This window comes from Dendropsophus ebraccatus, chromosome 4 (genome assembly GCF_027789765.1).
Source record: "Dendropsophus ebraccatus isolate aDenEbr1 chromosome 4, aDenEbr1.pat, whole genome shotgun sequence".
NCBI lineage: Eukaryota > Metazoa > Chordata > Amphibia > Anura > Hylidae > Dendropsophus > Dendropsophus ebraccatus.
Window position 1 is genome coordinate 101,218,945 of NC_091457.1, and position 25,775 is coordinate 101,244,719.

The following is a 25,775-nucleotide window of genomic DNA, read 5'->3' on the forward strand; positions in this document are numbered from 1 at the left end:
TATTGGGGTGGGTTGATAAGCTTTTCTTTTAATAGTTTTAAAAACTTTTTTTAAACTTTTATTTTTACTGTTAAACATGCAACCATTAGACTGCATATACTGATCAATGCTATGCCATAGCTTAGCACTGATCTTTACATAGAGTCTTCCCTACCTGAGAGCAGACTCTATCTACAGATCGCCGATCTGACCCGCTGGAGGTAAGTGTTTTACCACCACCTGTCAGTACAAGTAAACGGGTCCCGATTAGTCAGTGTCTTCCATAAACGCCACATTGGGTAGTGGTCGCTATGAGGTTAATGACTGGATCGCAGCTGCCTGTTATTATGCTCGGCTTCGGGTGCACTGATGTGTGCTGGGCCGCTCACACTGCAGCAGTTCTGCACACATCAAAACACTTTCACAGTCAGGAATGTGTATGGGTACAAACACACACACCGTATACGCAGTGTATCTACTGCTGCGATACGCAGCAAATACGCAGTAGATTAGATCTAAATAACTGAACATAGCATCAAATCTGCACCATCAAATCTGCTGCGTATTTGCTGCGTATCTGCTGCATATACGGTGTGTGTGTTTGCACCCTATATATACGTATTACTGATGTGAAGGGGTTAACAAGGAACATTTTTTTCCCAACTCAACAACTCTGACTCCACAGCTCTGGTCACCAGTGCACTAATGCGTTTACACAAAGCAATAATTCGCCCAATCGATCATTTAACGATTTTGAAGCAACAATTTGTTTTTTATAACGATCAGCGATTAGACGAATAAATCATTTTAAAAAACCGTTAGAAAATTTGTAAGGAAAATCGTTTTTAAGATCGCTTAAGCCCATCTTTCACATAGGGTGAATCTTTGAAAGACTGTTTACACAAAGCGATCTGGGAATTTAAAGCAAACGATGAACGACGATTTGAGAACATGTTGAAAGATCAAAATGAACAATTTCTCGCTCGTGCTTGATCGTTTGCTGTGTTTACACAGAACGATTATCACTCAAATGCGATCGTTATTGTGAAAATTCAAACGATAATCGTTCCGTGTAAACAAAGCATTAGTCTGGTCCATTACAGTGAAAGGGTGCACTGTGGTATATACTAGAAATTTGAAGCCTAAGCGTGGTAAACAGCCCTATGTGGGAGATCAGGACTCACCATCTTGCCTCTCACCTTTCTCTACCAGAGAGAAGACAATGATGATCGGTAAACGGCGGCAATCGAAGCCAGACAAGCAAGAGGAGCATGGCGGAGCCTCAAGTGCGTACAGGTCACTTGTATCACCCCTCACCTCCCATGTGCACCTCAGATTCCCCCTCCCTGCAGGAGAATTTATGGTGGAGGTGTGCATGGTGGAGCCGCTAAAGAGTAGACGTCTTTACACCACCTCCCCCTGTGCACACCTCATTTCCCAACACTGGGCCAAAAAAAAAAAGATGTGAAGAAGCATGGTATTTGCACCTTCCTCCTATGTGTGCCCTTGCACATTGATGGAGGGATTTATCATGGGTGTGTGCAGAGGTGTTAAATCTGCAGCCCTCCAGCTGTTGCAAAATTACAATTACCATCATGCCTGGACAGCCAAAGCTTTGGTGGTTTAGGCATGATGGGGATTGTAGTTTTGCATTAGCTGGAGGGCACCACTGGTGTGGAGGCAATATATATCATTTGCCTCTTGTCTGCCTCTTAACCACTGTCACCAGGCTGGTGACTGCCCTGGCCGCTGGCATTCTATCTATTTAATCTGAGCTCTTCTTTTGTAGAGATTAAGAAGCGACGTGTGAGTAGTAAGAAGGGTAAACCTCAGGATTCGGTAAAGGACTCTGACAACCTATTCACACAGCTGCTGAAGTCGTCTGGACTCACCCTGAAGTCTGGGGAGCAGCAAAATGAACTCGGTAAGGGAGGAAAGCTTTATTTTATTCTTTTTTTCTCTGGACTAATTTCTAAGCAATGGCAGGCTGAAGGAATGAGGGTGTCTGCTAGTGCAGAAAGGTGGTGATCCTAGCACGTCATGTTTCACCTTTCAGATGTCCTGGTGGTCACTTTTTGTCCTATTCAAAAATGTAATATTCGTTTTATGATATTTTCTTGGGCAAATGTTTTTTTTTGGCCAGATGTTAGCTGGGAGTCACTTAGGATGTTTGTTCTGATTTTTTTTTTGGCCCAGTAGCTATTTTTTCTAAATCTTAGCAGCAAGCTTTTTTTTTTTGTTTTTGTTTTTAACTTTACTTTACATTGTATGTGTAATTAAAGGCATACTCCAGGCTGGGGAGGAGGTGGATGAAGGCAAAGATGTGCCCTTCCTCCCTGGTTCCAGCGGCGAGTCCCGGATCGCACTGCTCAGGTCCGTGCTGACCGTCCGCTTCCTGGTCTCTGACGCGGCGTGACGTTTAAAGTCCACTCAGCCAGTCAGTGGGCGAAAAAGCCCCCCCAGCCCAGAGTACCCCTTTAAGAACATATATGATAGCAAACAATAGATGTATTGAATACAGTGGTGGTGACAATGAAGAAGCAAACTAGAAAATTAGATCCCACAACACTTTGTACAGTGGGGAAAATAAGTATTTGATACACTGACAGTTTTGCAAGTTTTTCACCCTGCAAAGAATGGAGGGTCTGTAAGTGTTATTGTAGGTACATTTACACTGTGAGAGAAAAAATCTTTAAAAAAAATAAAAATCCAGAAAATCTTATTGTATGATTCTTAAATAATTTAGCATTTTATTACATGAAATCAGTCTTTGAATCAATAGAATTTAAAGGGGAACTATCAGCAGGTTAGACAAATCTAACCTGCTGATAAGTTCCTTTTGTGCAGGATATGCCCAGGATAAAGGTATGTCTCTTACCTTTATCCTCAGCGCTGTTCCAATGCACTTAGTCGTTTAAGCCTTGATCTGGTAAGATTGTTAGGAGCTTTGCCCCTCCCCCCCTAGCGATGATCCGGCCAGCCCCCTGCCCCATTGATAATCATTAGAAAGGGTGGGCCTACTCCGATACTCATTATTCACACCCTCCTCCTGGTGGTAAAAATTAGGCATTGGTTGCTACTTAGGCATTGGTTGCAAGCCACAGTTCCCACATTGTCACAAATCACTGTTACATGTTATGAGCCATATGCTTTATTTAGACCGTATTGAAACAGAAAGATACAAAGAAAAAGAGGCAAAGGGTTTCTTTTGCTTCCAAATAAGAGGATCACATAGTGTGTGATCACTGTGGATGAGAGGGGAAGGTGGGGAGGTAGGGGGGGTTACTGGTTAGTTAGTTTCGGGGATAAATTGCAGACTATATTTTCTTGCTCATGATGCTGGGTCCTGTTACTGAACTAGACTCTGGGCGCACAATCACCATGGTATTCATGATGGGAAAAGGGAGATTTATTTTCTGGTATGGTAAAGGGGGTTATTGATCCTTTTCCTGTGTCAGTTGTAAACACCTGATTGTCTTTTGGACTTGTGGTGGATGGTATATTGTAACCCATATAGTCCTGCTAGTGCGGTTTGTTGTACCTATGCATTTGGTGTGATAATTTTCAATAAACAGATGATTGAAAGAAATAAAGGGTGGGCCGGCCCAAGGCAGATCTGCACTATAGGGACGGGGCAGTGCTTCTGATGGTCCTACCAGACCTTGGAGTGAACGACTAAGTGCACAGGAATGGCGCCAAGGTTGAAGGTAAAAGACATACCTTTTATCCTTAGTGCCTCCTGTGCAATAGGGAGATATCAGCAGGTTAGATTCGTCTAAACCTTTGTTTGCAATTACAGAGGTCAGACGTTTCCTGTAGTTCTGGACCAAGTTTGCACATACTGCAGCAGGGATTTTGTCCCACTCCCCCATACAGATCTTCCCAGATCTTTCAGGTTTTGGGGCTGTCGCTGGGCAACATTGAGTTTCAGCTCCCTCCAAAGATTTTCTATTAGGTTCAGGTCTGGAGACTGGTGAGGCCACTCCAAGACCTTGAAATGCTTCTTTGGAGCCACGTCTTAGTTACCCTGGCTGTGTGTTTCTTTTTTTTTTTTTTAACAATATTTTATTAAGTAGGCAAAAGCAAGAAAACATTTCAAAAGGAGCATGTGATATAATAATTAGGATTACAGACATTGCTCACAATAGTAGAACCTTAGTGATATTGTCTAAATACAATAAAATAATATGCTTACAGTATATCAGCAACAATGAAAATTGCAGAAAAGATGTAAAATATCTCCAGATAGTAGATGATGTTTTAGGTTTATAGTAAATATGGGAGTGAACCGTAATAGTAAATCATTGTTGCCATAAATTTAGTAGGAAAACAGTATATCATTCTGAAGTAAAACAGAATAAGAACAACAAACATAAACTATTAACTGCAGCCAGAAACAAGATTATTGCAAGAGTAAATGGGCCCAACGGCCTATAGGTACCAGCCAATCCCCCCCACTAATGTATTCTAAGGATGCCCAGTGTGCCTTGAATATCTTCTTTATTATACCACTCAGAACTGCATCATAACATTTGTTGGAGATAATTCACGTTCAATGAATCTGCGCCAAGTGGAGAAAAAAACTAAATGTGGAGCATTTACCAGGTGTGTGTTGGGTATCCAACCTCTCTACAAAAAGAAAATCCTTGAGCTGGTTGGATAATTCCGATACAGAGGGGATAGAGTCTTCAAGCCAATGTCGTAGGAGGCATTTCTTGAATGCTAATATAGATAGATGCATACCACGGCGTGAAGTATTTCCTGAGGAGACACTGGGTAGTGAAGTTGGTAAATAATGAAAAAGGCAGCACATCAAATCAGGAGTGAGATGGAAATCCGAAATCTGATTTATGAATTTTACACATTCTAACCAACCTCTCTGGACTTTCGGGCAGGACCACATACAATGAAGCAGATCAGCACGAGCTAGATCACATTTAGGGCAGTTTCTCAAATAATGTACAGGCGCTCCAGGAAAAGCAAAATTAAAGGACAACTCCGGCGAAAAATTTTTTTGGCTTATTTAACACACATTACAAAGTTATATAACTTTGTAATGTGGTTAAATACCCGGTCTGGCCCCCTTCCCCCACTTTCCGACCCCCGACCCCCCACCCCGGAAGTTAAAGAATATATACATTACCTATTACGGTCGTCACGGTCCTCTTCTCTGGTGTCGGGTGATGTCAGAGCTGGGGGCGGTCCGGGTCTTCTTCCTTCTCGGCGTCTTCATTGAGAGTGAATGGGAGAGAAAAGGCTGCTGGTGCACATGCGCACCAGCAGCCTTTTCATTGGCTGGAGCGCATCACATGGCTTCCAGCTTGCTCAGCCCTGATTGGCTGAGCTTGCTGGAAGCCATGTGATGCGCTCCAGCCAATGAAAAGGCTGCCGGTGCGCAAGCGCGCTGGCAGCCTTTTCTCTCTCATGGACCCGGAAGAAGGAGACATCGCTGGACGGCGGACGCAGGTGACGGTGAGGCGGACGGCGGGCGAATGGAGTGGCGATCGTCACCGGAGGGATGGTGAGTATGGTGTCTGTGTGTGTCTGTGTTTTTTTTTTTTTTTTGGGGGTCCCGCCGGAGTTGTCCTTTAAAGGCATAAATTGCCCTATGGATGAATTTAAAATGCAGTTCCCTCCACTGTTCTGAAATGATGTAATTGCGTAAACATTTTAAGCCTGTGTGTTTGTGTGTGGCTGTGTGTTTCATTTGATTGTCATGCTGGAAGACCCAGCTACAACCCGTCTTCATTGCTTTTGCTGATACATGACCCCAGCCATCCTCTCTTCAATAAGGTGCATTAGTCCTGTCCACTTAGCACCCCCAAAGTATGATTTTTCCACCCCATGCCTCACAGTTTGCACTGTGTTCTTAGGATTGTAGTCATCCTTCTTCTTCCTCCAAACAGAGTGGATACCCAAAAGCATCTTCTGGATGATCCAGGTGGTCATTGGCGAACGTCAAACAAGCCAGGACATGTGTTGGCATAAGGCAATAAACACCTGTCCACACACTTAATCAAACAAACAGGTTCAATTAATCCATTGAGTGCAGAGTAGGAGGACCTTCTTACAAAAAACTAATAGGTCTGTGAGAGCCAGAATTCTTGATGGTTGGTAGGTCATCAAATACTTTTTTCATGCAGTAAAATGCTAATTAATTATTTAACCCCTTAAGGTCAAAGCCTATTTTCGTTTTTGCACTTTTGCTTATTCCATTTTAAGTTTAAAAGTCCATAGCGCTTGCATTTTTTCACCTAGAGACGTATATGAACGCTTATTTTTTGCGAAACCAATTGTACTTTGCAATGACAGGCATTATTTTTCCATAACATATGCTGCGAAACCGGAAAAAAATCATTTGCGCTGTCAAATTGAAAAAAAAAACGAATTTGTTTTGATTTCGGGGAGTTTTGCATTTACGCCGTCCGTCCTATGGTAAAACTGACTTGTTATGCATGTTCCTCAAGTCGTTACGATTACTATGATATATAACATGTATAAATTATATTGTATCGGATGGCCTGTAAAAAATTCAAACCATTGTTAACAAATATACGTTCCTTAAAATCGCTCCATTCCCAGGCTTATAGAGCTTTTATCCTTTGGTCTATGGGGCTGTGTCAGGTGTCAGTTTTTGCGCCATGATGTGTTCTTTCTATCGGTACCTTGATTGCGCATATACGACTTTTTGATCGTTTTTTATTACATTTTTTCTGGATTTGATGCGACCAAAAATGCGCAATTTTGCACTTTGGAATTTTTTTGCGCTGACTCCGTTTACCGTGCGAGATCAGGAATGTGATTAATTAATAGTTCGGGCGATTACGCGCGCGGCGATACTAAATATGTTTATTTATTTATTAATTTATATTTATAAAATGGGAAAAGGGTGGTGATTTGGACTTTTATTAGGGGAGGGGATTTTTTATTAATAAAAACACTTTTTTACTTTTTTTTTTTACTGTAACTAGAAGCCCCCCTGGGGGACTTGTATATAGACAGCACTGATCTCTCATAGAGATCAATGCTGTGTATATACACAGCAAAGATCGATTACATCGGTGATAGATTGCTATGGCCTGCTGCAGGCCATAGCAATCTATTGCCGAGGCGGGATCAGCGTCATTCCGACGCTAAGGCCCGGCACGGGCAGAAGAACGGATCTCCGTCCCACTAGACACCAGGGACGTGAGATCTGAAGCCTCTAAGTGCAGCTGTCAGGTTTGACAGCTGCACTTAGAGGCTTAATTAGCCGGCGCGGCAACGGGACCCGCGCCGGCTAATAGAGGCACTGCCTGGCTGCACGTGTCAGCCGGGATCAGCGCCGTTCAGAGCGGGGTCCCGGCGGGACCCCGCTCTGAACACCCCGAGCGGCACCATGACGTATCAGATACGTCATGGGTCGCTAAGGGGTTAAACATTACAATAGATTTTCTGTAATTTTTTTTTTCTTTTCTTTTTTTTTTTTTTTTTTTTTTTTTAGAAATTCTGTCTCAGGTATAGTGTACCTACAATAAAAATTACAGACATCCTCATTCTTTGCAGGTGTGAAAACTTTCAAAATCGTCAGTTTATCAAATACTTATTTTCCTCACTATATAAGTGAGATCTGTGCAGCTGTGTGTGAGACACTACTTTCTATACTGGTCAGTTTTGAGAAACAGTAGAACAGCACTGTGGTAGCTAGGCAGGTTCTAAGGGCCAGACTGCAATGCACTCAGGGGGAGTAACATAGTAAGAATTGTGCCACATGGAGATAGTGTCAGAATACTAATGTGTATTACTTTATGGCTTTAGTTTTTATTTTTTTTTTATGTACGTTTAAGCTGTGGATCAAAGAGTTTTCCAGAAAACGCTGCGGCAGGCATTGAGGAAGCACAAACAATACCCTGATGTGAGTACAAAGGGGAGACCCAGGCTGTCTCATTAAATTCTATGTTTTTTTATATATGTAAATTTAATCATATGTGTAAGTATTTACAATATTAGGCCAGGTTCACACAGTGTATGACACTGGCCGTTCTGTGACCCGGCCATGTCACAGAACGGCCGGTGTCAGTGAAGATCATCCCTGGTGGTACAGTACCGGTCGGTTAAACTTCAATTCCTTTGAATTGGAATGTGGGTGCATCGGTGTGAGCCTGCATCCCAATTCACCATTAAACACAATAGAGAGTGCGGCCGGAGCCGCACTCTCCATTGTGTGACCTGTCGGCCTTGTGCGGCCGCTATTCAATGAATAGGGGCTGCACAAAACTGACATGTCAGTTTCTTGTGCCTGTCATTGGGGGACACAGCACGAGTGGGTATAGGCTACTGCCACTAGGAGGCGACACTAGACAGAAGAAGAAGTGACTCCTCCTGGCAGGCTATACCCCTCCTACAGGCACCAGGCTAACTCAGTTTCAGCACCTCTTTATTATTTTAGTTTTATTTCTTTTTCTTCTTTCCTAGGTTATCAGGGGGACCGTCGGCGTGGGCTGCCACACCAGACGTAGCCTCCCCCTGAGGGTGCACTGGAAGTTTTCACTCCCCATGCGCCGGTCACCCGTCCCCCATTGCCAGCTCCCTGCGGCAGGATGCCGGTAACCCACCCAGGTGCGAGGTTACCGAGGGGGTGACCCTGCGAGCACCCGAAGACGCCGGACAGGTGAGTAGTCCTGTCCTTGGGGGGGGTCATCCTGGCTAGGGCAACCAGTAGCCTCTTCCCTGCTCTCCCTGGTCCCCATTGCCACAGGGCACACTTCCCTGCAGCACAGCCCTCCCTCCCCTATCCCTCCCTGTCCTAGCTGGACAGCTTGCCTCCTGCTCCCCCTTCCTATCACCCTCCTAGCTGGGCTGATTGCCCACCTCTTTTCATTACAGGGGGGCTGAGCGCATCTCAGGGAGCTCCTGCACCACGCAGCGGCTTCATAGGGGACAGCTGGGGGGTTGCTGGGCTCCTCTCGCCTCCTTTTGCCTCCGGCGCTCATGTTTTTTGGCGCTCCGCGCCGCCATCTCCCTGCCGCCGGCCTGCCCCACAAATTTAGGCCCCGAATTCTGCCGGAGCTAGGCCGCGTCGGCGCACGCTAATGACGTCACTGGGGGCGGGGCACCTGCCCGTTTTTCGGCTTTTCCCGCCTCGGCCTTTTCTCCTATTGGCTCTGTAGCCCCCCACCTTTTCTTCCTGTGCCCCCTCCTTTCCTCCTCCTCTTGTCGGCAGCAGCTTCAGCTCATGGCCACCTGCTGTTATCACTGTCTGCCAGTACAGCAGCCTCAGCTCCCTGTGCACAGCAGCAGTCCAGCATCCAGTGCAGCTGTTCCAGCGTGCACCAGCTACAGCTTTCAGTGCAGCAGTTCCAGCGTGCTCCAGCTCCAACTTCCAGTGCAGCTCCAGCATGCCCCAGCTCCAGCATCCAGTGCAGCTCCAGCATCCAGTGCGGCAGCAGCTCCAGGGTCTGGTAGGCTCACCCAGTGGGTGATATTCCCCTCCTCCACTCCCCAGGCTAACAGCCCTAGCTACCATGTCTGGTCCCCGGGACGACCCCCCTAGGCAGCTCGCTCCCGCGGCTGTGGCAACACACTTTGCGTGTGCTCGTTGCAATAAGAAATTCCTCTGTGGTCAGCCTGGTTCCCTCTGCCTGCTATGCCTTAATCCCCCCTCCAGGTTCAGATGTAGCCTCTCCTGAGTGGGCTAGATCCCTGTCCCAGGCGATCGGTGACCTCTCTAAGCTGTCGCAGGTCATGATCCATGCCATTGAGCGGTTGCCCTCCCAGGCGCCTCCAGCAGCAGGACCCTCCAGGGTATCTCTTGACTTCCCTTCCAGAGGACGGTCTCATAAGAGACCTAGACTCTCTGTCTCACGGTCACCCTTTAGGTGTTCCTCAGACCTTTCTCCTCCCAGATCCACTGCAGGCGGTTCCGCTTCCCAGCGATCCCTTTCCGCCACCTCGGGGGACCCCTCTGACTCTGCTTCAGAGTCTGACAGGGAGGATCAGCTGGCCTCTGCAGTGCAAGCCTTGATCCGTGCAGTGCGAGACACCTTACATATTGAGGAAGAGTCCCCTTCTACCTCCAAGAGTGAGGTTTCCTTCAGTCGCCATAAGCGACAGCCATTGGTTTTTCCCAGCCATAAGGATTTTAAGTATTTCCTAGCCAAGGAGTGGAATCACCCTGACCGGCGGATTCCATCCTCTAAGCGTGCCGAGGCTTTGTGTCCCTTCTCCCCTGACTTGGTCACTACATGGACAGTGCCCCCATCTGTAGATCCTCCGGTTTCTCGACTTTTCAAGTTAACTTCTCTGCCTCTGGCAGATGGTGCTTCACTCACTGACCCAGTGGACAAAAAAATCGACGCTTTTTCGAAGTCTGTCTTTGTTGCAGCTGGTTCGGCCCTACGTCCTACCTTTGCTGCATCCTGGGTCAGCAAGGCTTGTTCCTCTTGGGCCAGGCAGTTAGTCCATGACCTCTCCCTGGACACCCCGCGTGAGGATCTCCTGTCTCTGGCCCCACAGATTCTACATGCATCCAAATACTTGTGCAACGCTTCTCAGGAAGCTGCTCGTTTGTCTGTGCGGGCCCTGGCAAACTCTATAGCCATCCGACGCTCTGTCTGGTTAAAATGCTGGTCAGCTGACGCCGCCTCCAAGAAGGCTCTGACTTCTCTTCCCTTTGCAGGAAACAGACTTTTTGCGGAGCGGCTGGATAAAATAATCTCGGACGCTACAGGGGGGGGGGGGGGAAGAGCTCCTTGCTTCCTCAAAACCGGTCCCGGCGCCCTCAGCCTCCCAGGCATTCCAGCTGTTTCCGCTCCTTTGAGCCTCCGGCACGTCGTCGCCCGGCTAAGGATACGCCTCCAGCTCCTAGGAAGCCCTCCTTCAAACCCCGCCCCTCCTGGCAGCCCCGTTCTCGCCCTTCTAAAGGCCCTATTACACCAACAGATCTGACGACAGATTATCTGCCAAAGATTTGAAGCCAAACCCAGGAGTGGATTTGAAAAGAGGAGAAATCCAGTCTTTACTTTATCACCTGATCTCTGATTATAGTCTGTTCCTGGGTTTGGCTTCAAATCTTTGGCAGATAATCTGTTGTCAGATCTGTTGGTGTAATAGGGCCTTAAGGGTCCTGCCCCCAAGTCTTCTTCCTGAGGGTCCTTCCCCACTCGCGTCTCTCCCTCAAGTAGGGGGTCGTCTGCTCTCCTTCAAGGAGATTTGGCTCGCCCATGTGTCCGATGTGTGGGCTCGGGAGGTCGTGTCCTCAGGATACAAAATCGAGTTCTTGTGCATTCCACCTCCTCGCTTTTTTCCATCAAATCTCCCACGCTCTTCGGCACGGCTTTCCGAGTTTTCGGGCAGTTCAGAATTTCCTAGCTCAAGGAGTTGTGGTCCCAGTTCCTCCCTCCTAGCGCTTCCAGGGATTCTATTCCAATCTGTTCACAGTCCCCAAAAAGGACGGCTCGGTCCGTCCTATCCTGGATTTGAAACGGCTGAACAGGTTTGTTCGCCTTCGGTGGTTCCGCCTGGAATCCTTGCGGTCGGTGGTCGTGTCTCTAGAGCAGGACGAATTTCTTGCATCTATAGACATCCGCGACGCCTATCTGCATGTTCCCATCGCAGCCAGTCATCAACGTTTCCTACGTTTCGCCGTCGGTTCTGGACATTTCCAGTTCGTTGCCCTGCCCTTCGGGCTCGCCACGGCGCCTTGGGTCTTTACCAAGATCCTTGCACCTTTGATGGCTCTGCTTCGGTCAAAAGGGGTGGCTGTCCTGCCATACCTGGACGACTTCTTGGTAAAGGGTCGCTACAAACAGGACACTTTGTCCAGCCTCCAGATCACACTCGATCTCCTGACCAATTTCGGTTGGGTGATCAATTACCAAAAATCTTTCCTACTTCCCTCCCGCTCTATGGAGTTTCTCGGGATGCTATTCAACACCGAGACGGCCCGCGTCCTCCTTCCTTCCAACAAAGTTGCCTCCCTGCGCTCGGCAGTCACTCTGTTCCCCTCGGGCGCCTCCTGTTCAATTCGCCTTCGCATGCGAGTCCTGAGCAAGATGGTCTCCTCTTTCGAGGCGATCCCCTTCGCTCCGTTTCATTCGCGCCCTCTGCAGCGGGCGATTCTGTCTCAGTAGGACAGGTCCCCTCTGTCTCTCCACAAGAAGATCCTCCTGTCCCCTGCTGTTCGCAGGGAGCTTCTTTGGTGGTTGACGTCTCCGGTGGTCCTCCTCGGCCGCTCGTTCCTCCCCCTCAATTGGCTGGTCGTCTCTACGGATGCCAGCCTGTCCGGGTGGGGGGCAGTCTTCGGGAGCCACACAGCTCAGGGCTCTTGGTCGCCGATCGAGGCTCGGCTTCACATCAATATCCTGGAGCTCCGGGCCATCTTTCTCGCCATGTCTCAGTGGACCGTTCTCCTGAGGGGTTACCCGGTCCGTGTTCAGACCGACAACGTCACCGCCGTTGCTTATCTGAACCGTCAGGGCGGCACCAGGAGCCGCTCTGTCATGACCGAGGCCGGTTGCATTCTCCATTAGGCGGAGCGGTTTGTTCCAGCTCTCTCGGCAGTCCACATTCCCGAGGTGGACAATTGGGCGGCGGACTACCTCAGCCGCGAGAGACTGGATCAAGGCGAATGGGCTCTACATCCCGAGGTGCTTCTTCAAATCTGCGGCGGTGGGGATTCCCAGACGTGGATCTCTTCGCCTCCAGGCTGAACCACAAACTCCCCATCTATGTGACTCGAGCCCGGGATCCTTGCGCGTTCGCGGTGGACGCCTTGGTGACCCCATGGGAGAAGTTCTCCCTGGTTTACGCTTTTCCTCCTTTGCCCATTCTCCCACGAGTCCTGAAGCGCATCAAGGCACTCGGCGTTCCCGCCATTCTTGTCGCTCCAGACTGGCCGCGCCGGTCCTGGTACGCCGCCGTAGTGCACCGCCTGGCCGACGCCCCCTGGGCCAATATTCCACCCCAATTTACCTCAGCTGAGTTTAATGGCATGGCTGTTGAAGCCGCGGTATTGAGGTTTCGTGGGTTCTCTGAACCAGTCATCCAAACCATGCTTAAGGCCCGTAAGCCTCAGTCAGCTCGGATCTACCATCACGTGTGGAAGGCCTTCTTTTCTTGGTGCGAACAGAATAATTTTCACCCCTTGGTGTGTTCCACGCCCAAGATTCTTTCCTTTTTGCAATCCGGGCTGGATAAGGGCCTCAGTCATTCCACCTTGCGTTCGCAGGTTTCCGCCCTGTCTGTTCTTTTTCAGCGGGCTTTTGCTTTTCGCCCTCAGGTGAAGACCTTTCTTCAGGGGGTGGTCCATTTGGCCCCTCCTTTTCGACAGCCTGTGGAGCCCTGGGACCTTAATTTAGTCCTCGAGGTTCTGCAAGGTCCTCCCTTTGAGCCTCTTCGGGAGGTGTCTCTTTGTTTCCTTTCCTGGAAAGTCGCCTTCCTGGTGGCGATTACCTCCATCCGTAGGGTGTCTGAACTGGCAGCGCTCTCTTGTCGCTCCCCTTATCTGGTCTTTCACAAGGACAAGGTGGTGCTTCATCCTCTTCCTTCCTTCCTGCCGAAGGTCGTGTCTGCATTCCACCTTAATGAGGACATCATTCTCCCCTCTTTTTGCCCTGCGCCCTCCCATCCTAGGGAACGGTCCCTTCATTGTTTGGACCTTGTCCGGGCCATACGGATCTACTTGTTCCTCACTTCTTCCTTCCGCCGCTCGGATTCCCTGTTCGTGGTCCCGTCGGGTCCACACAAGGGGCTGGCGGCTTCCAGAACCACCATTGGGCGTTGGATCAGGGCAGCCATCGCAGAGGCCTACCTCGTTCGTGGCAGGGCTCCTCCTTTTCGGGTCACCGCTCATTCTGCTCGTGCTGTGGGGGCCTCTTGGGCGGTTCGCCATCAGGCCTCAGTGTCCCAGGTCTGCAAGGCCGCCACCTGGTCTTCAGTTCACACTTTTTCAAAGTTTTATCAGGTCCATATCCTGGCTTCCTCGGACGCCAGTCTGGGCCGCAAGGTTCTGCAGGCCGCCGTGCGTTAGGCAGGCCGCATGGGGAATGTAATCTTCTTTCCCCACCCTCAGGGACTGCTTTTGTATGTCCCACTGGTGCTGTGTCCCCCAATGACAGGCACAAGAAAAGAGGATTTTTGTACTCACCGTAAAATCCCTTTCTTGTGGCTTCATTGGGGGACACAGCTCCCACCCTGTTTGAGGTTGTGCTCCCGGGGCTTGTTCTGCTCTTGCGTTTTTCGTTCCTGGTACCAGCCTGGTTTTTTGCCTGTTTTTTTTACTACTTTCTACTGCTTGTGACTAAACTGAGTTAGCCTGGTGCCTGTAGGAGGGGTATAGCCTACCAGGCGGAGTCACTTCTTCTGTCTAGTGTCGCCTCCTAGTGGCAGTAGCCTATACCCACATGTGCTGTGTCCCCCAATGAAGCCACAAGAAAGGGATTTTACGGTGAGTACAAAAATCCTCTTTTTCTGTGCAGCCACTAGGGATCCCGGCCAGTGCGTATACAATGTGTATACACTCCGGCTGGGATTCTTCTGACTGCAGTACAATGAAAGTTTTGTATTATCTATGGCCGTTGTTGCAAATTAGCAACAACGGCCGTGATTAATACAAAACTTACGTTGTGTGAACATGGCCTTACATTGCAAGGATTAGTTGTATGGGGTTAAACTACAGAGGCTCTGCTGTTGCACCACTTCTGCATGGCATTAGAATTAGTAGTTTGCTCCTATGGATGCTGCACACTCAATATTATGGACTCAAAGTGAACTGCAAGGGACTTCTTTTTTTTTTTTTAAGTCTTTTTGGTGGGGGGGGGGGGGGTTGTATACTGGTTTGCAGTCTGCATATTGGCATTTGCTGTAGCCCAAAAAAAGGAAAAACTGATGGAAAATGTCTGAAGAAAACAGCTCAAAACACTCTGGATGTCATTGAAATTTTTATTTTTATTTTTTTAGGCTCAAAATGAGTTCTAAAATATTGTAGCCTTCTGCTTGAAGCTGCTTACCTGAACAAGAACTGACTTTTTGCTTCTTAATATATCCCATGCCTTGACACGTTATTGTCTCAATCACCAAATTATTCACTTTACTTTGTTATATGGTAATGGGTGTATGTTTGTTATGTGATGTGTTTCATATAATATTTTCCATGTGATCAGTATGTATTTTCCATGTGATGTATAAAGTATGTATTCCGGTGATGTATGACTGTTTATGCTTGCATTATGTTGTCAGGTTCTACAGGAATTCATTGCTGGGCTGGAATCACACATTGAAGATCGTGAGCGCTTCAGGAATTGTCTTCTGCCTTGTGGCCGCTATAATGATGTTGAGGAGGGAAGGTGATGGCTTTTTACACACTCAGTTTTATTGGCACTATGCTGACGTGCCTGACCATTGACTCCAAACTGAGCAGGTGTCTAATAATGACATCTCTCTTCCTTCCAGCAATCTATTGATGAGCTCTTTTCATGACAGTCTGATAAAGATCCTGCTCAGCATTGATATTTTACAGGTATAAACCCTCAATACATTTCCAGCCTTACCAGCATCATTGTATGGAGTGTTTAACAAAGTATACAGACCCTGAAGTAGCAAACACACAACTCCTTTCAAGAGAGTGCATTACCTGATACCTTTCCATAGCTGCTGACTGGTTAAAAATGATTCTTTGAATAACTCAATCTAAGAGGGTGCTTTTTATTTTTATGTCTTTTAAAATGCCTTTCCCCTTTCACAGTTTTCAAAATTCCCTTACACATGGTCCAATATGCAGCTACAAACTGTGGCCGTCAGCACGGTTGGTGCTCCCTTGCAGTGCCTTTACATGCCATGATTAACCAAGGGATCACTGTATTGTTCATGGGGCCAGTTAAATACACTATTCGGCCGATAACAGAGAGATATGCATAAGATAACAATGATTTTTCATGCCAATTGCTGGATGAATGCACGTTCCTAGGAATGTTCATTAACAATAAGCAGGTCGTGTAAAAAGGCCTTAAATTGACCCTGTCGTTATAACTTTCAAAATCTAAATCAACAGATGTGATATAAATCAAGTTTGCAATATACATTCATTATTATAATTTTTTTTTAGTTCTCATTGAAAACACGGCACTTCCTGTGTTTTGACTTTTTTTTTCCTTGTCAGAAGACAGGAAGTCCTGTGTGTCTCAGGCCATCTGAGCACTCTTAGAGAAGGCAGCCATGTGACTGATGGACACATTGAGCTGTGACACTCTGTACTGGCCAGAATTCTTTTAAATCTGTTTTACAACCAGCACAAGACTAAAAACCAGCCTTCAGGAGACTGGACCTGGATTTCTGGTAAGTTCAGCTTTGTTTTACAGCATGATAACAAAAATAATTAATGTATATTGCAAACTTGCTTTATATCACATCTACTATTGAATTAGATTTTGAAAGTTATACGACAGAGACACTTTAAAGCAAGTGACAGTGAACTCCTTGCAGAGGACTTGCCAAGTAAAGTCTTTGTGCAGTTGGATAAGTAACACTATGGGAAGTGCAAAATAACAGATCCAGAGATGTCTTCTCTATTTCTCTTGCTGCTAATGCTATGGTCCTGGAGGCTTGAGCTGTCTTGTAAAGGGAGGGTTGCTTTGGTGGTCCATGTGATGGATGCAGGACAGCTCCATGGCAGCACTACAATGCAGTGCAAACCAAGAAGTGTAGAAGTTAATGTTAGTGACATATTATACATTTTAGCATGCAGCGGCCCTTGCTTCTCTCTGCCACCTTTTTGACTTCATGTTCTTCCTATAGTACATTTGCACATAACATTGTAACATAAAATCTTGGTCTCATCCTTTACTCCTCATACTTTGTCTTTCCAGGAGATGCTTATAAATCTGCTTTTTGAGAAGATGCCTGAGTTTCTGTATGACAGGTAAAGTTTGTATTCAATGTGGCTTATATACAGAGCCTATTACATGGCTCGATGATCACGTAGGCAGGACTTCACACACATAAGCCATTGGCTGCACATCTCCTATTACACTGGCAGGGGTGTGGCCAATGATTTTTAAACATATCAGAATCAAGTGATCAGCTGATTTCTCAGCTGATCGCTGCCCCAATTACACATATAATGGGCCTGTGTAATAGGGCCTTAACATGTTAAACGCCTTCATCTGGTTTCATGGCTTCTGTAATTTTTTTTTCTCTCCTAAATATAGTTTTGGCAGTGATGGCATCAGTATTCCCCGACTAATCATCAACCAACTGAAGTGGCTTGATCTTGTAGTCTGTGGCAAGGTAAGCCTATACAGATGATGGACAGTAAGCATATAATCTAAATCTAGAGTAGGGAGTGCATTCATATTCCTTACTGGTTCAAGTCATATAAGAATGACTTGAATCTTTGGAGTGTGATTGTTAGAGGGTTAGACTGGGGAATTTATCAAGTCCTTGCACACACTGGCCTCAGTGGTGACCACCTCATCCACTGATTGGCTGAGCGGGCACTTCCTTGTACTGAGATGGAGATCAGGATGTGGTAGATAACAGTGACTGGGCAAAATGCAGACAGCAGTGATGGGGTGAGTACAGACTTTATTTATTAAACAGGCCCCCCCAACCATACCCAGGCACAGGGATGACCTCCTTCTAGCACATACTTTACCACAAAAATGTAGGAGCTGTACTGGCATCTGTGAGACAGACACAGGTGCAAAAACTGACAACCATTAGACCACAGAGTAATTGTTTATATTGGATAGCATAGGGGGCGTGGCCTGGCTATGGAGGGGTGAAGACACGTTCTCTGTAGGCTCCGCTGACAGGGCGCCAAACAGCCTCCATATACACCCCTAATCGGCACCGAGACACCCTCAAATGGTGGGTGGCCGGCGAAAGTCAAGAGCCAGCACCAGTTCTGCCCGTTCCCGGCCCGCCCGCGGCAGTTTAGAGCAGTATTTCCCCGCCGCGAACCGCGGCCTAGCAGACCGGCCTGCAGCCTCCATACTCCCCGGCTCTCGCGTGACTAGGGCGTCCGCTGCCGCCGCTCGTACCTGTCCGGAACGAAGCTCCTGCAGCCCGTAAGACGTTCCGTTACCGGCAGCGGAGGAGGTACGTGCTCCAGTCCCGGAGCCCCCCGCACTCGTGACACCGGGCCCCCGCTGCTCCATCCGTGCGGGACTTACAGCGGCTCCCTGCCAGCTTCCTGACGCTGCTCCCGCTGACTCCCTCTCTGCACGGCCTCCGCTGACTCCCCGGCCGTCTGTTACCTTTGGGGCTGAGTCTCAGGAGCAGGAGATCACAGGTACCTGGACTGTGGGGGCTGAGGAGAACTGCCTGCCGCAGACACAGCACCATCTGGGCTGCAATATGTCCTCACTCTCTCCTGCTGCACTACCATTCTCCACTAGGGGCAGTATGACGAGCAGTGCTGGCTCTGCTACATCTATTAACCCCGGGAGCACTGCTTTCTCCAATAATCCCCTGTGTGTTGCCTCATCCAGCAACTCTATGAACACTGCTGCCTCCATTAACCCTGTGTGTGCTACCTCACCCAGCACTAATGTGAACACTGTGCCTTCCATTAACCCTGTGACCTCCACTGCACCGTTTAACCCCGTGCATGCCAATATGGAGTGGGACTGGAAAGAATACATGAAACTACTCCCTACGCGCTCGGACATGGAAAAGTTTGTGGAGCGCTTGGAAACTTCCTACAAGCAGGAATTGAATTCTCTTAAGTCTGAGGTCCATACGTTGGAGGCGAAAATCTCTGATGTCGCAGCTGAACACAATTCCTTAGTCTCCACTGTGGATAATGTCCAGGCTACGCTTGCTACTCAGGAGAGTCAGATCCGGCACCTTTACAGACTCCATGATGATGCTGAAAATCGGAGTCGCCGGAATAACATCCGTATCTGAGGGTTGCCGGAAGCGACTAGAGCAAACGATCTCATCCCATCTCTCCAAGATTTATTCGCTTCCATCCTCAAACGTCCACCAGGCGCAGAGTTTGAAATTGACAGAGCTCATCGTACATTGGGCCCGGTCTCTCATGATGTGAATAGGCCTCGTGATGTCATCTGTAGGCTCCATCATTACAGAATAAAAGATGAGATCATGAAGGCGGTGCGCAACATGGACTTTGTTGACTTCGACGGAGCTCAATTGATCTTTCTCCAGGATCTGTCCAGAGCTACGCTGTCCCAACGACGTTCCCTCAAGCCTCTACTGGAGCTGCTCCGTGAACGTGATATACCATACTCTTGGGGCTTTCCATTCCAGCTGGTGGTTCGCAGACATGGCAAGCGGGTTGAGCTCCATACTCCAGAAGATTTACCGGCCTTTCTGATGGCATTGGATCTTACTCATATAACTTTGCCGGACTGGGATCCGCTACTGCCACTTCCTACTGATAGGCCTGTTCGCCCATCTGGAACTGCTGCCCCGGATGATTGAGGACGCTATGCGGACCCGGCATCTTCATACCTCACATAGCCTTCCATGCCGTGGATGTATCTTTTTCTTTCCTTTTTGGTGTTGGCTACCATATGTTGCTATTTTTCTCTTGCTAACTTGATTGTGTTCAGTGTAGTTAATATGTACTTATTCTAGATAATATGTTTACAACATCGAGTGCTCTCTATGCGGGGAGGGGATTCGTGGCCTGGCCTGGCCGCCCACCAAGAGTTGTTCTGTTATGCTTACATTTTTTGCCTGCATTTCTGAAAGGTGTATTGTTTCTTAGAATTTTCCATTTTTGGTGCCCTGTCGCGGACTTGCAGACCTTCCTCTGTTAGTCCGTCTCTCATTAGTTTAAGACGCTTTAGGCGTTCTTGTACCCATTTGGGTTTTTTCCCGGTAGTGTAGCTACTACCTGGATACGGAGGTTTTCCTCTTCGGGGAACCTTCTATTTCCGACTGCAGGTTCAGTCTTCTGCTCTGTGTTTTCGATTTTCTTCTTATCTCTCTCTCTCTCTCTTTCTTCTTCTTATTCTACTTTCTTTTCTTCTCCCCTCTTGGGGTCTCTTCCTGAGGTGGGGGGATGGCTGGGATGGACATTAAGCTGGCGTCTCTCAATGTCAGAGGACTGAATGTCCCGCAGAAGCGGGCTCAAATTATCTACTCCATGCATAGACAAAAAGTACATATCTTACTATTGCAGGAAACGCATTTTAAGACCTCACAGACTCCGCGCATGCGACTCAATTACTATAATGTCTGGTCCCACAGCACTAATCCTACTGCCAAATCCAAAGGTGTCTCTATTGCTTTGCACAAGACCCTGCCACATAAATTGCTAGATACTCTGGTTTGCCCTCAGGGACGATATGTTTTCCTCAAAGTTGAAATACAAAATCGGGTGTACACTATTGGAAATATATACCTTCCCAACTCCAACCAAGGTGGCACGTTGCGTCCTATACTTAGGACTGCCTCCACCTTTATTGACGGTTTGTTGATTCTAGGTGGAGACTTTAACTTGGTCATGGATCCTTCCCTGGATACCTCCTCCGGCAAGACCGCCGTGCCGCGCTCTGAATACGCGTTGGCGAGGTCGATCCTTAGTCTACATAACCTAGTTGATGTTTGGAGAATCCTTCATCCTAAGGATAAGGATTTTACCCATTATTCTGATGCACATCGCACATATGGTAGACTGGACATGTTTTTTGTGGCGCAGTTTGCGCTGACCCTTAGCCCTGCGGCCAGCATAGGCACTGCCTTGTGGTCGGATCATTCTCCTATCTTTTTGTCCTTGCAATTGCCGGGGTTGGTGCCCAGGGAATGGTCGTGGAGACTGAATGAGTCACTTCTTTGGAATGTGGCATGCAAAGCAGCTGTGTCACAGACAATACAGGACTTCTTGCGAGATCATGCTTCTGATGACACCCCCTTACCTCTACAATGGGAGGCTCTTAGTGTGTTGTTAGGGGGACCCTGATCCAGCATGGGGCTCGGCTTAAGAGAGAGAGGAGCGCAAAAATTGTAGCGTTGCTAGGTCGGGTTGAGGCACTTTCCACAGCCCATAAACGAAATGCCACTGATGAGAACTGGACTGCACTGACCCTGGCTAGGGAACAACTAAAAGATACTCTTGCTCAGTCTTCCTCCTCTCAGCAGGAACGGTATCGTAGCTTTCTCTATGAACATGCCAATAAGAGCGGCAGAGCTTTGGCCCGCTTGATTCATCCGAGAACGCAGGTTACGCACATCCCTAGTCTCCTTGATCACCAAGGCAAGGAGGTACATAATCCCAAAGAGATCACAGCTCTTTTTCGCTCCTATTTCTCCTCTCTCTATAATACTAAGGGCCGTTTCTCGGAGCTGCCAATAGAGGAAATGGAGACTAGGGTGTCCGCTTATCTGCTAGACACGGCATTACCTACCATTCCTGCGGAGTCGGCTGAAGAATTGGAAGCTCCCCTCACGGAGGATGAGTTTCGGGCAGCCATCACTAATACTAAAGGGGGTAAGAGCCCTGGGCCTGATGGCTTTACTGCCGGATTTTTCAAAATATTTAAGGAATTGTTAGTTCCGTTTATGACTGAGTGCTTTAATGACGTTTCTGTTTCATGTCCCTTCCCTCGCCAATCCTTGGAGGCACATGTGGTGGTCCTGCCCAAACCTGGTAAGGATCCCAAATACTGCAAAAATTACCGCCCTATTTCCCTTATCAATTGTGATTTTAAACTTTACGCCAAGGTACTGGCAACTCGTTTGGGTCTCCTTATCCCCCAAATCATCCATGTCGACCAGGTTGGTTTCGTCCCGGGCAGGGAGGCAAGGGACAATACCCTTCGGACGCTTTCACTGCTGTTGTGGGCTGGCCGTATGGGATCCCCTCTGTGCTTACTCTCTGTTGACGCTGAAAAGGCTTTCGATAGAGTGCATTGGGGGTTCCTGCGGTCGGTCCTGGCGGGGGTGGGACTTGGTCCGCATTTTGTAGATAAGATCATGGCGTTGTATTCCTGCCCGTCAGCTCGTGTCCGGGCCAATGGCATACTCTCTAGCTCATTTCCGATCCACAATGGTACACGCCAGGGTTGTCCCTTGTCTCCCACGCTTTATATTCTCACAATGGAACACCTGGCTGTGGCCCTACGGCAAAATCCCACAATCAAGGGGGCAGTGTTTGGGCAGGACCACCACAAATTGGCACTCTATGCGGACGACCTGCTTCTATATATATCCTCTCCTATCACTTCCCTTCCCTCCATTCTCCAAGAATTTCAGCGGTTTGGTGACCTTAGTAATTTTAAGGTCAACCTGTCCAAAACTGAGGGTCTCAACATTTCAATCCCACAGGAGACATTTGGTGTGGTCAGAGCCTCCTTTCCTTTTCAGTGGCATGCAGACTCTATTGTGTATCTAGGTGTTAGAGTCCCCTCCGCTCTTAGCTCTCTCTTTGCCTTGAATTACACTCCCCTGCTGAATAAGGTCTTATCAGAAATGACCTCTTACTTCTTGAAACCAGCTTCCTGGTTTGGGCGGATGGCTATTGTAAAAATGGATGTCCTTCCAAAACTGCTGTACATCTTCCAGACTGTACCTATTGTCGTGCCTGTGGCCTTTTTCAGGACCCTACGCCGTGCTATCTCAAAATTTATCTGGGGCAAGAGCAGACCACGGATCAAATACTCGACTCTCACACAGTCCAGATCCCTGGGTGGCATGGGTCTCCCTGATTTGCGTTCTTATCATGAGGCGGCGGTTCTGCGTGGGGTCCTGGACTGGGTACACAGCAGAGGCCTGAAGAGATGGGTGGACCTGATGTTTTCCCTGTGCCCGGTTAGCCCCTCTGTCCTCCCCTGGATACTTCCTGAGGACCGTCAGGTTTTCTCAAGTCTCCCTTTTCTGATGTCTCATACGCTCTGTGTCTGGGATAGATGGGTCGCTAAACGGAGGTTGTCCGTTACCCCTGGGCCGCTCTCCCCTATTCTCCAGAATCCGAAATTCCAGCCCGGATGGCAGACACACACGTTCCTGCTATGGGACCGATCTGCCTGTCCAAGAATACGTGACTGCATGACGGGCAGGACAGTTTCTTCCTTGGCTTCTCTTCAAGCCCAGTCTACAAAAGGTCGGCTGTCCTGGCTGGAACATAATCAGTTGGTCTCTTTCATTAGGGCCCTCTTCCCATGGGACACTTACACCCCGGCACTCACTGACTTCGACAACCTAGTTGTCTCCACATCTGCCATTCCGCATTGTATCTCGGTTATCTATCAGATCTTGGTCAGTACCGCTAACCCTGACAGAGCTTCCTTCTTTGATAAATGGGAAGCAGACCTCAACACCTCTTTTGACTCACAATCTGTCCAGAAGATATGCGAACTAACCCACGGCATTTCCATGGCTGCTAAAGCTAAGGAAAAGAACTACAAAATTATCTCGAGGTGGTATTACTGCCCGGTCACCTTGCATAAAATGTTCCCTGAGGCCTCTGACCACTGCTGGCGGTGCCTGACGGAGGCTGGTGATATGTTACACATCTGGTGGACTTGCCCGGGGATCCGTGACTTCTGGGACAAAGTCTTGGGAATCTACAATGCGTATTCTGGACAGACCGTCGTCAATTCTCCCCAACTGACTTTGTTGTCTAAACTACCGGGTTCCCTTTCTAAGTCCAAAAAGGGACTCTTGCGACACTTCATGACTGCTGCCCGCATGGTCATCCCCCGGCACTGGAAAACTCCCCTTGTACCTACCCTGGCAGAATGGATGAGTGAGCTTAGGGACCTTGGCAGAATGGAAGAGTTAGTGGCTGAGGCCCATGATCTATCTGACAAATTTGAGAAAATATGGTTTCCTTGGCGCTTGTTCATGGATTCAGAGGAGTTCCTTGCTCTTATCCGCTAACTTATGACATCCGGAGATTCTCGGTTTCTGGGGTTGGCGAACCTATCTGACTGTGGTAGCCATTTTTCTCCCCCTGCCATCCCCCTCTCTCCCTCTGATCTTCTCTTCATCTTTGTTCCCTTTTTTCCTCTCTCTTTTCTTTTGTCTTTCTTTTCCCTTTTTCTTCCAGCCTGCATATCCATCAATGTTATTTTTGCTGGTGGTCCTGCTTGGTGCCTTGGGCACCTCTAGCAGCATTATGCTATAACTGATAGCTGCTTCTATTTGTATTCTTTTATTATAATAGAAAACCTGACACCATGCGACTTGCAGGTCGCAGTTTATTGCATGTGATTTGATGTGTATCTGTTATTTTGCATGGTTGCCAATAAAATCAGATTATACATATATTGGATAGCATAGAATTTATTAAACAGCTTCAGCCAGAAGTCCTACACACCTCCTGGAGCATCCTACCTGTCCTCTTTTTAGACACTTTGCCAGTGATGGAAGAAATTGGAGGGGGGATAGTAAATTTTACCTGAGTGCCGTTCATTGTGATTACACCATAAGATAGACATTTGTACGTACATTTGCATATGGCCTTTGTTATAATATACCTTACACTTTCTGCTCATGCCTGGTATTGGTACACTCCCTGTGAAACATCTGGAAAGAGACAAATGCTTTTTCACCTCATGAGAAGTTAATATTAGGTCTAGTGTAAGAATAGTCAGCGATTCTCCAGGGAGGTGGGTTCTATTTAAATCAGCCCAAGTCTTCAATGCTTGGCTTTTCAGTAGGTGTTCTTCACTGTCGGTGGTGGTTCAGACGCTGGTACTACTGTGTGCATCTAACTTCCAGTGCTTTTCTTCCCCCTCTTTTTCTTCTCTGAGTTTTCTCTTCTTGTGTTCTTTCTTCTTAAATTGACTTCTTCCCCTCTTTGACCATTTTTGTTATGGTTTGCCAGTTGTATTTTCACCACATTGCTTAGAACTTTGTACCTTAGCCATGACGATATCCATTAATTGCTATCTGTATGCACCATCGAAGAATGTCGGCAGAAAAAGACCACTGGGTCCCTCTAGTCTGCCCTTTTTAGTATTTCCTTTTTTATTATCTGAGGATAGATACATGTTTATCCCAGGTAGGTTCACATTCAGTTATTTTAGATTTACCAACCACATTAACTGGGGTTGTTCCAAGTCTGTTCCAAACATCTACTACTCTTGCAGTAAAGTAATATTTTCTTGTGTTCTCAAAACTGCAATTATCGAAGCTGCAGAGACCCAAGGACATGGCGGGCATTTCACTGCCGGATATGTTCCTATACTGTTTATCTGGCCAAATTAAGTATATGTCCTCTTGGATGTCGGCGGATACACCCTGCACATCGGAGAGACATATTCTAGATCACTCTGGTCTCCCCTCTCTATGGTCTGTGTTACACGCACCTGCCATTCCTGGTCGTCAATTTCTCCCTGTTATGATAGTAGGTAGACAGGTATGAACCTCTGCTAGGAATCTCTCATCATTTACAGATTCTCCAGAGGAGGCCCCACTCTGGAATAATTGTGAGTTTCAGTCTTTCCTTACATTCCCAGATGCGCATTATTGGAAGGAGAAAGGGGCTTGTAATTTGGTGGATGTTTTTAAGAATGGGCATGTGTGCACCTTTGAAAAGCTGAAAGAGACACGTGATATCCCTAACTCACATTAGGCACTTGCTACAGACACGTTTTGGTAGTGGTTTTGAAGTGGATTCTGCTTGTTGCGTCCCCTATAGGAGCTGACCGGCAAGATAATGCAGCTGGTGACAGTTGCTCCAGCAGACATTCAGCACCATGTTATCAGCAGCCTTCCTGAGATCCTGGAGGATGCTGAGCACAATGATGTGGCCAAGGAGCTCAGGTAATAAACCACTGGTAACTAACCAGTCTGTTGTATGAGAGCAAAGAAGTCAGTTTGTAATATAAAATTTCTTTTTGTTT

At 47.6% G+C, this 25,775-nt stretch overlaps 1 protein-coding gene across 1 annotated transcript in view; it reads left to right on the forward strand.

The window, feature by feature from the left end:
* The window catches only part of FANCD2 (FA complementation group D2), a 64,693-nt gene that overhangs the window by 5,302 nt on the left and 33,616 nt on the right, over positions 1 to 25,775 (forward strand). Inside the window, exons 2-9 of the mRNA XM_069966487.1 lie at positions 1,192 to 1,265; positions 1,769 to 1,903; positions 7,806 to 7,873; positions 15,196 to 15,302; positions 15,409 to 15,475; positions 16,821 to 16,873; positions 17,163 to 17,241; positions 25,571 to 25,695. Of these exons, the coding sequence (XP_069822588.1) occupies positions 1,202 to 1,265; positions 1,769 to 1,903; positions 7,806 to 7,873; positions 15,196 to 15,302; positions 15,409 to 15,475; positions 16,821 to 16,873; positions 17,163 to 17,241; positions 25,571 to 25,695 (698 nt within the window). The 5' untranslated portion in view covers positions 1,192 to 1,201. The remainder of the gene's footprint in view (positions 1 to 1,191; positions 1,266 to 1,768; positions 1,904 to 7,805; positions 7,874 to 15,195; positions 15,303 to 15,408; positions 15,476 to 16,820; positions 16,874 to 17,162; positions 17,242 to 25,570; positions 25,696 to 25,775) is intronic.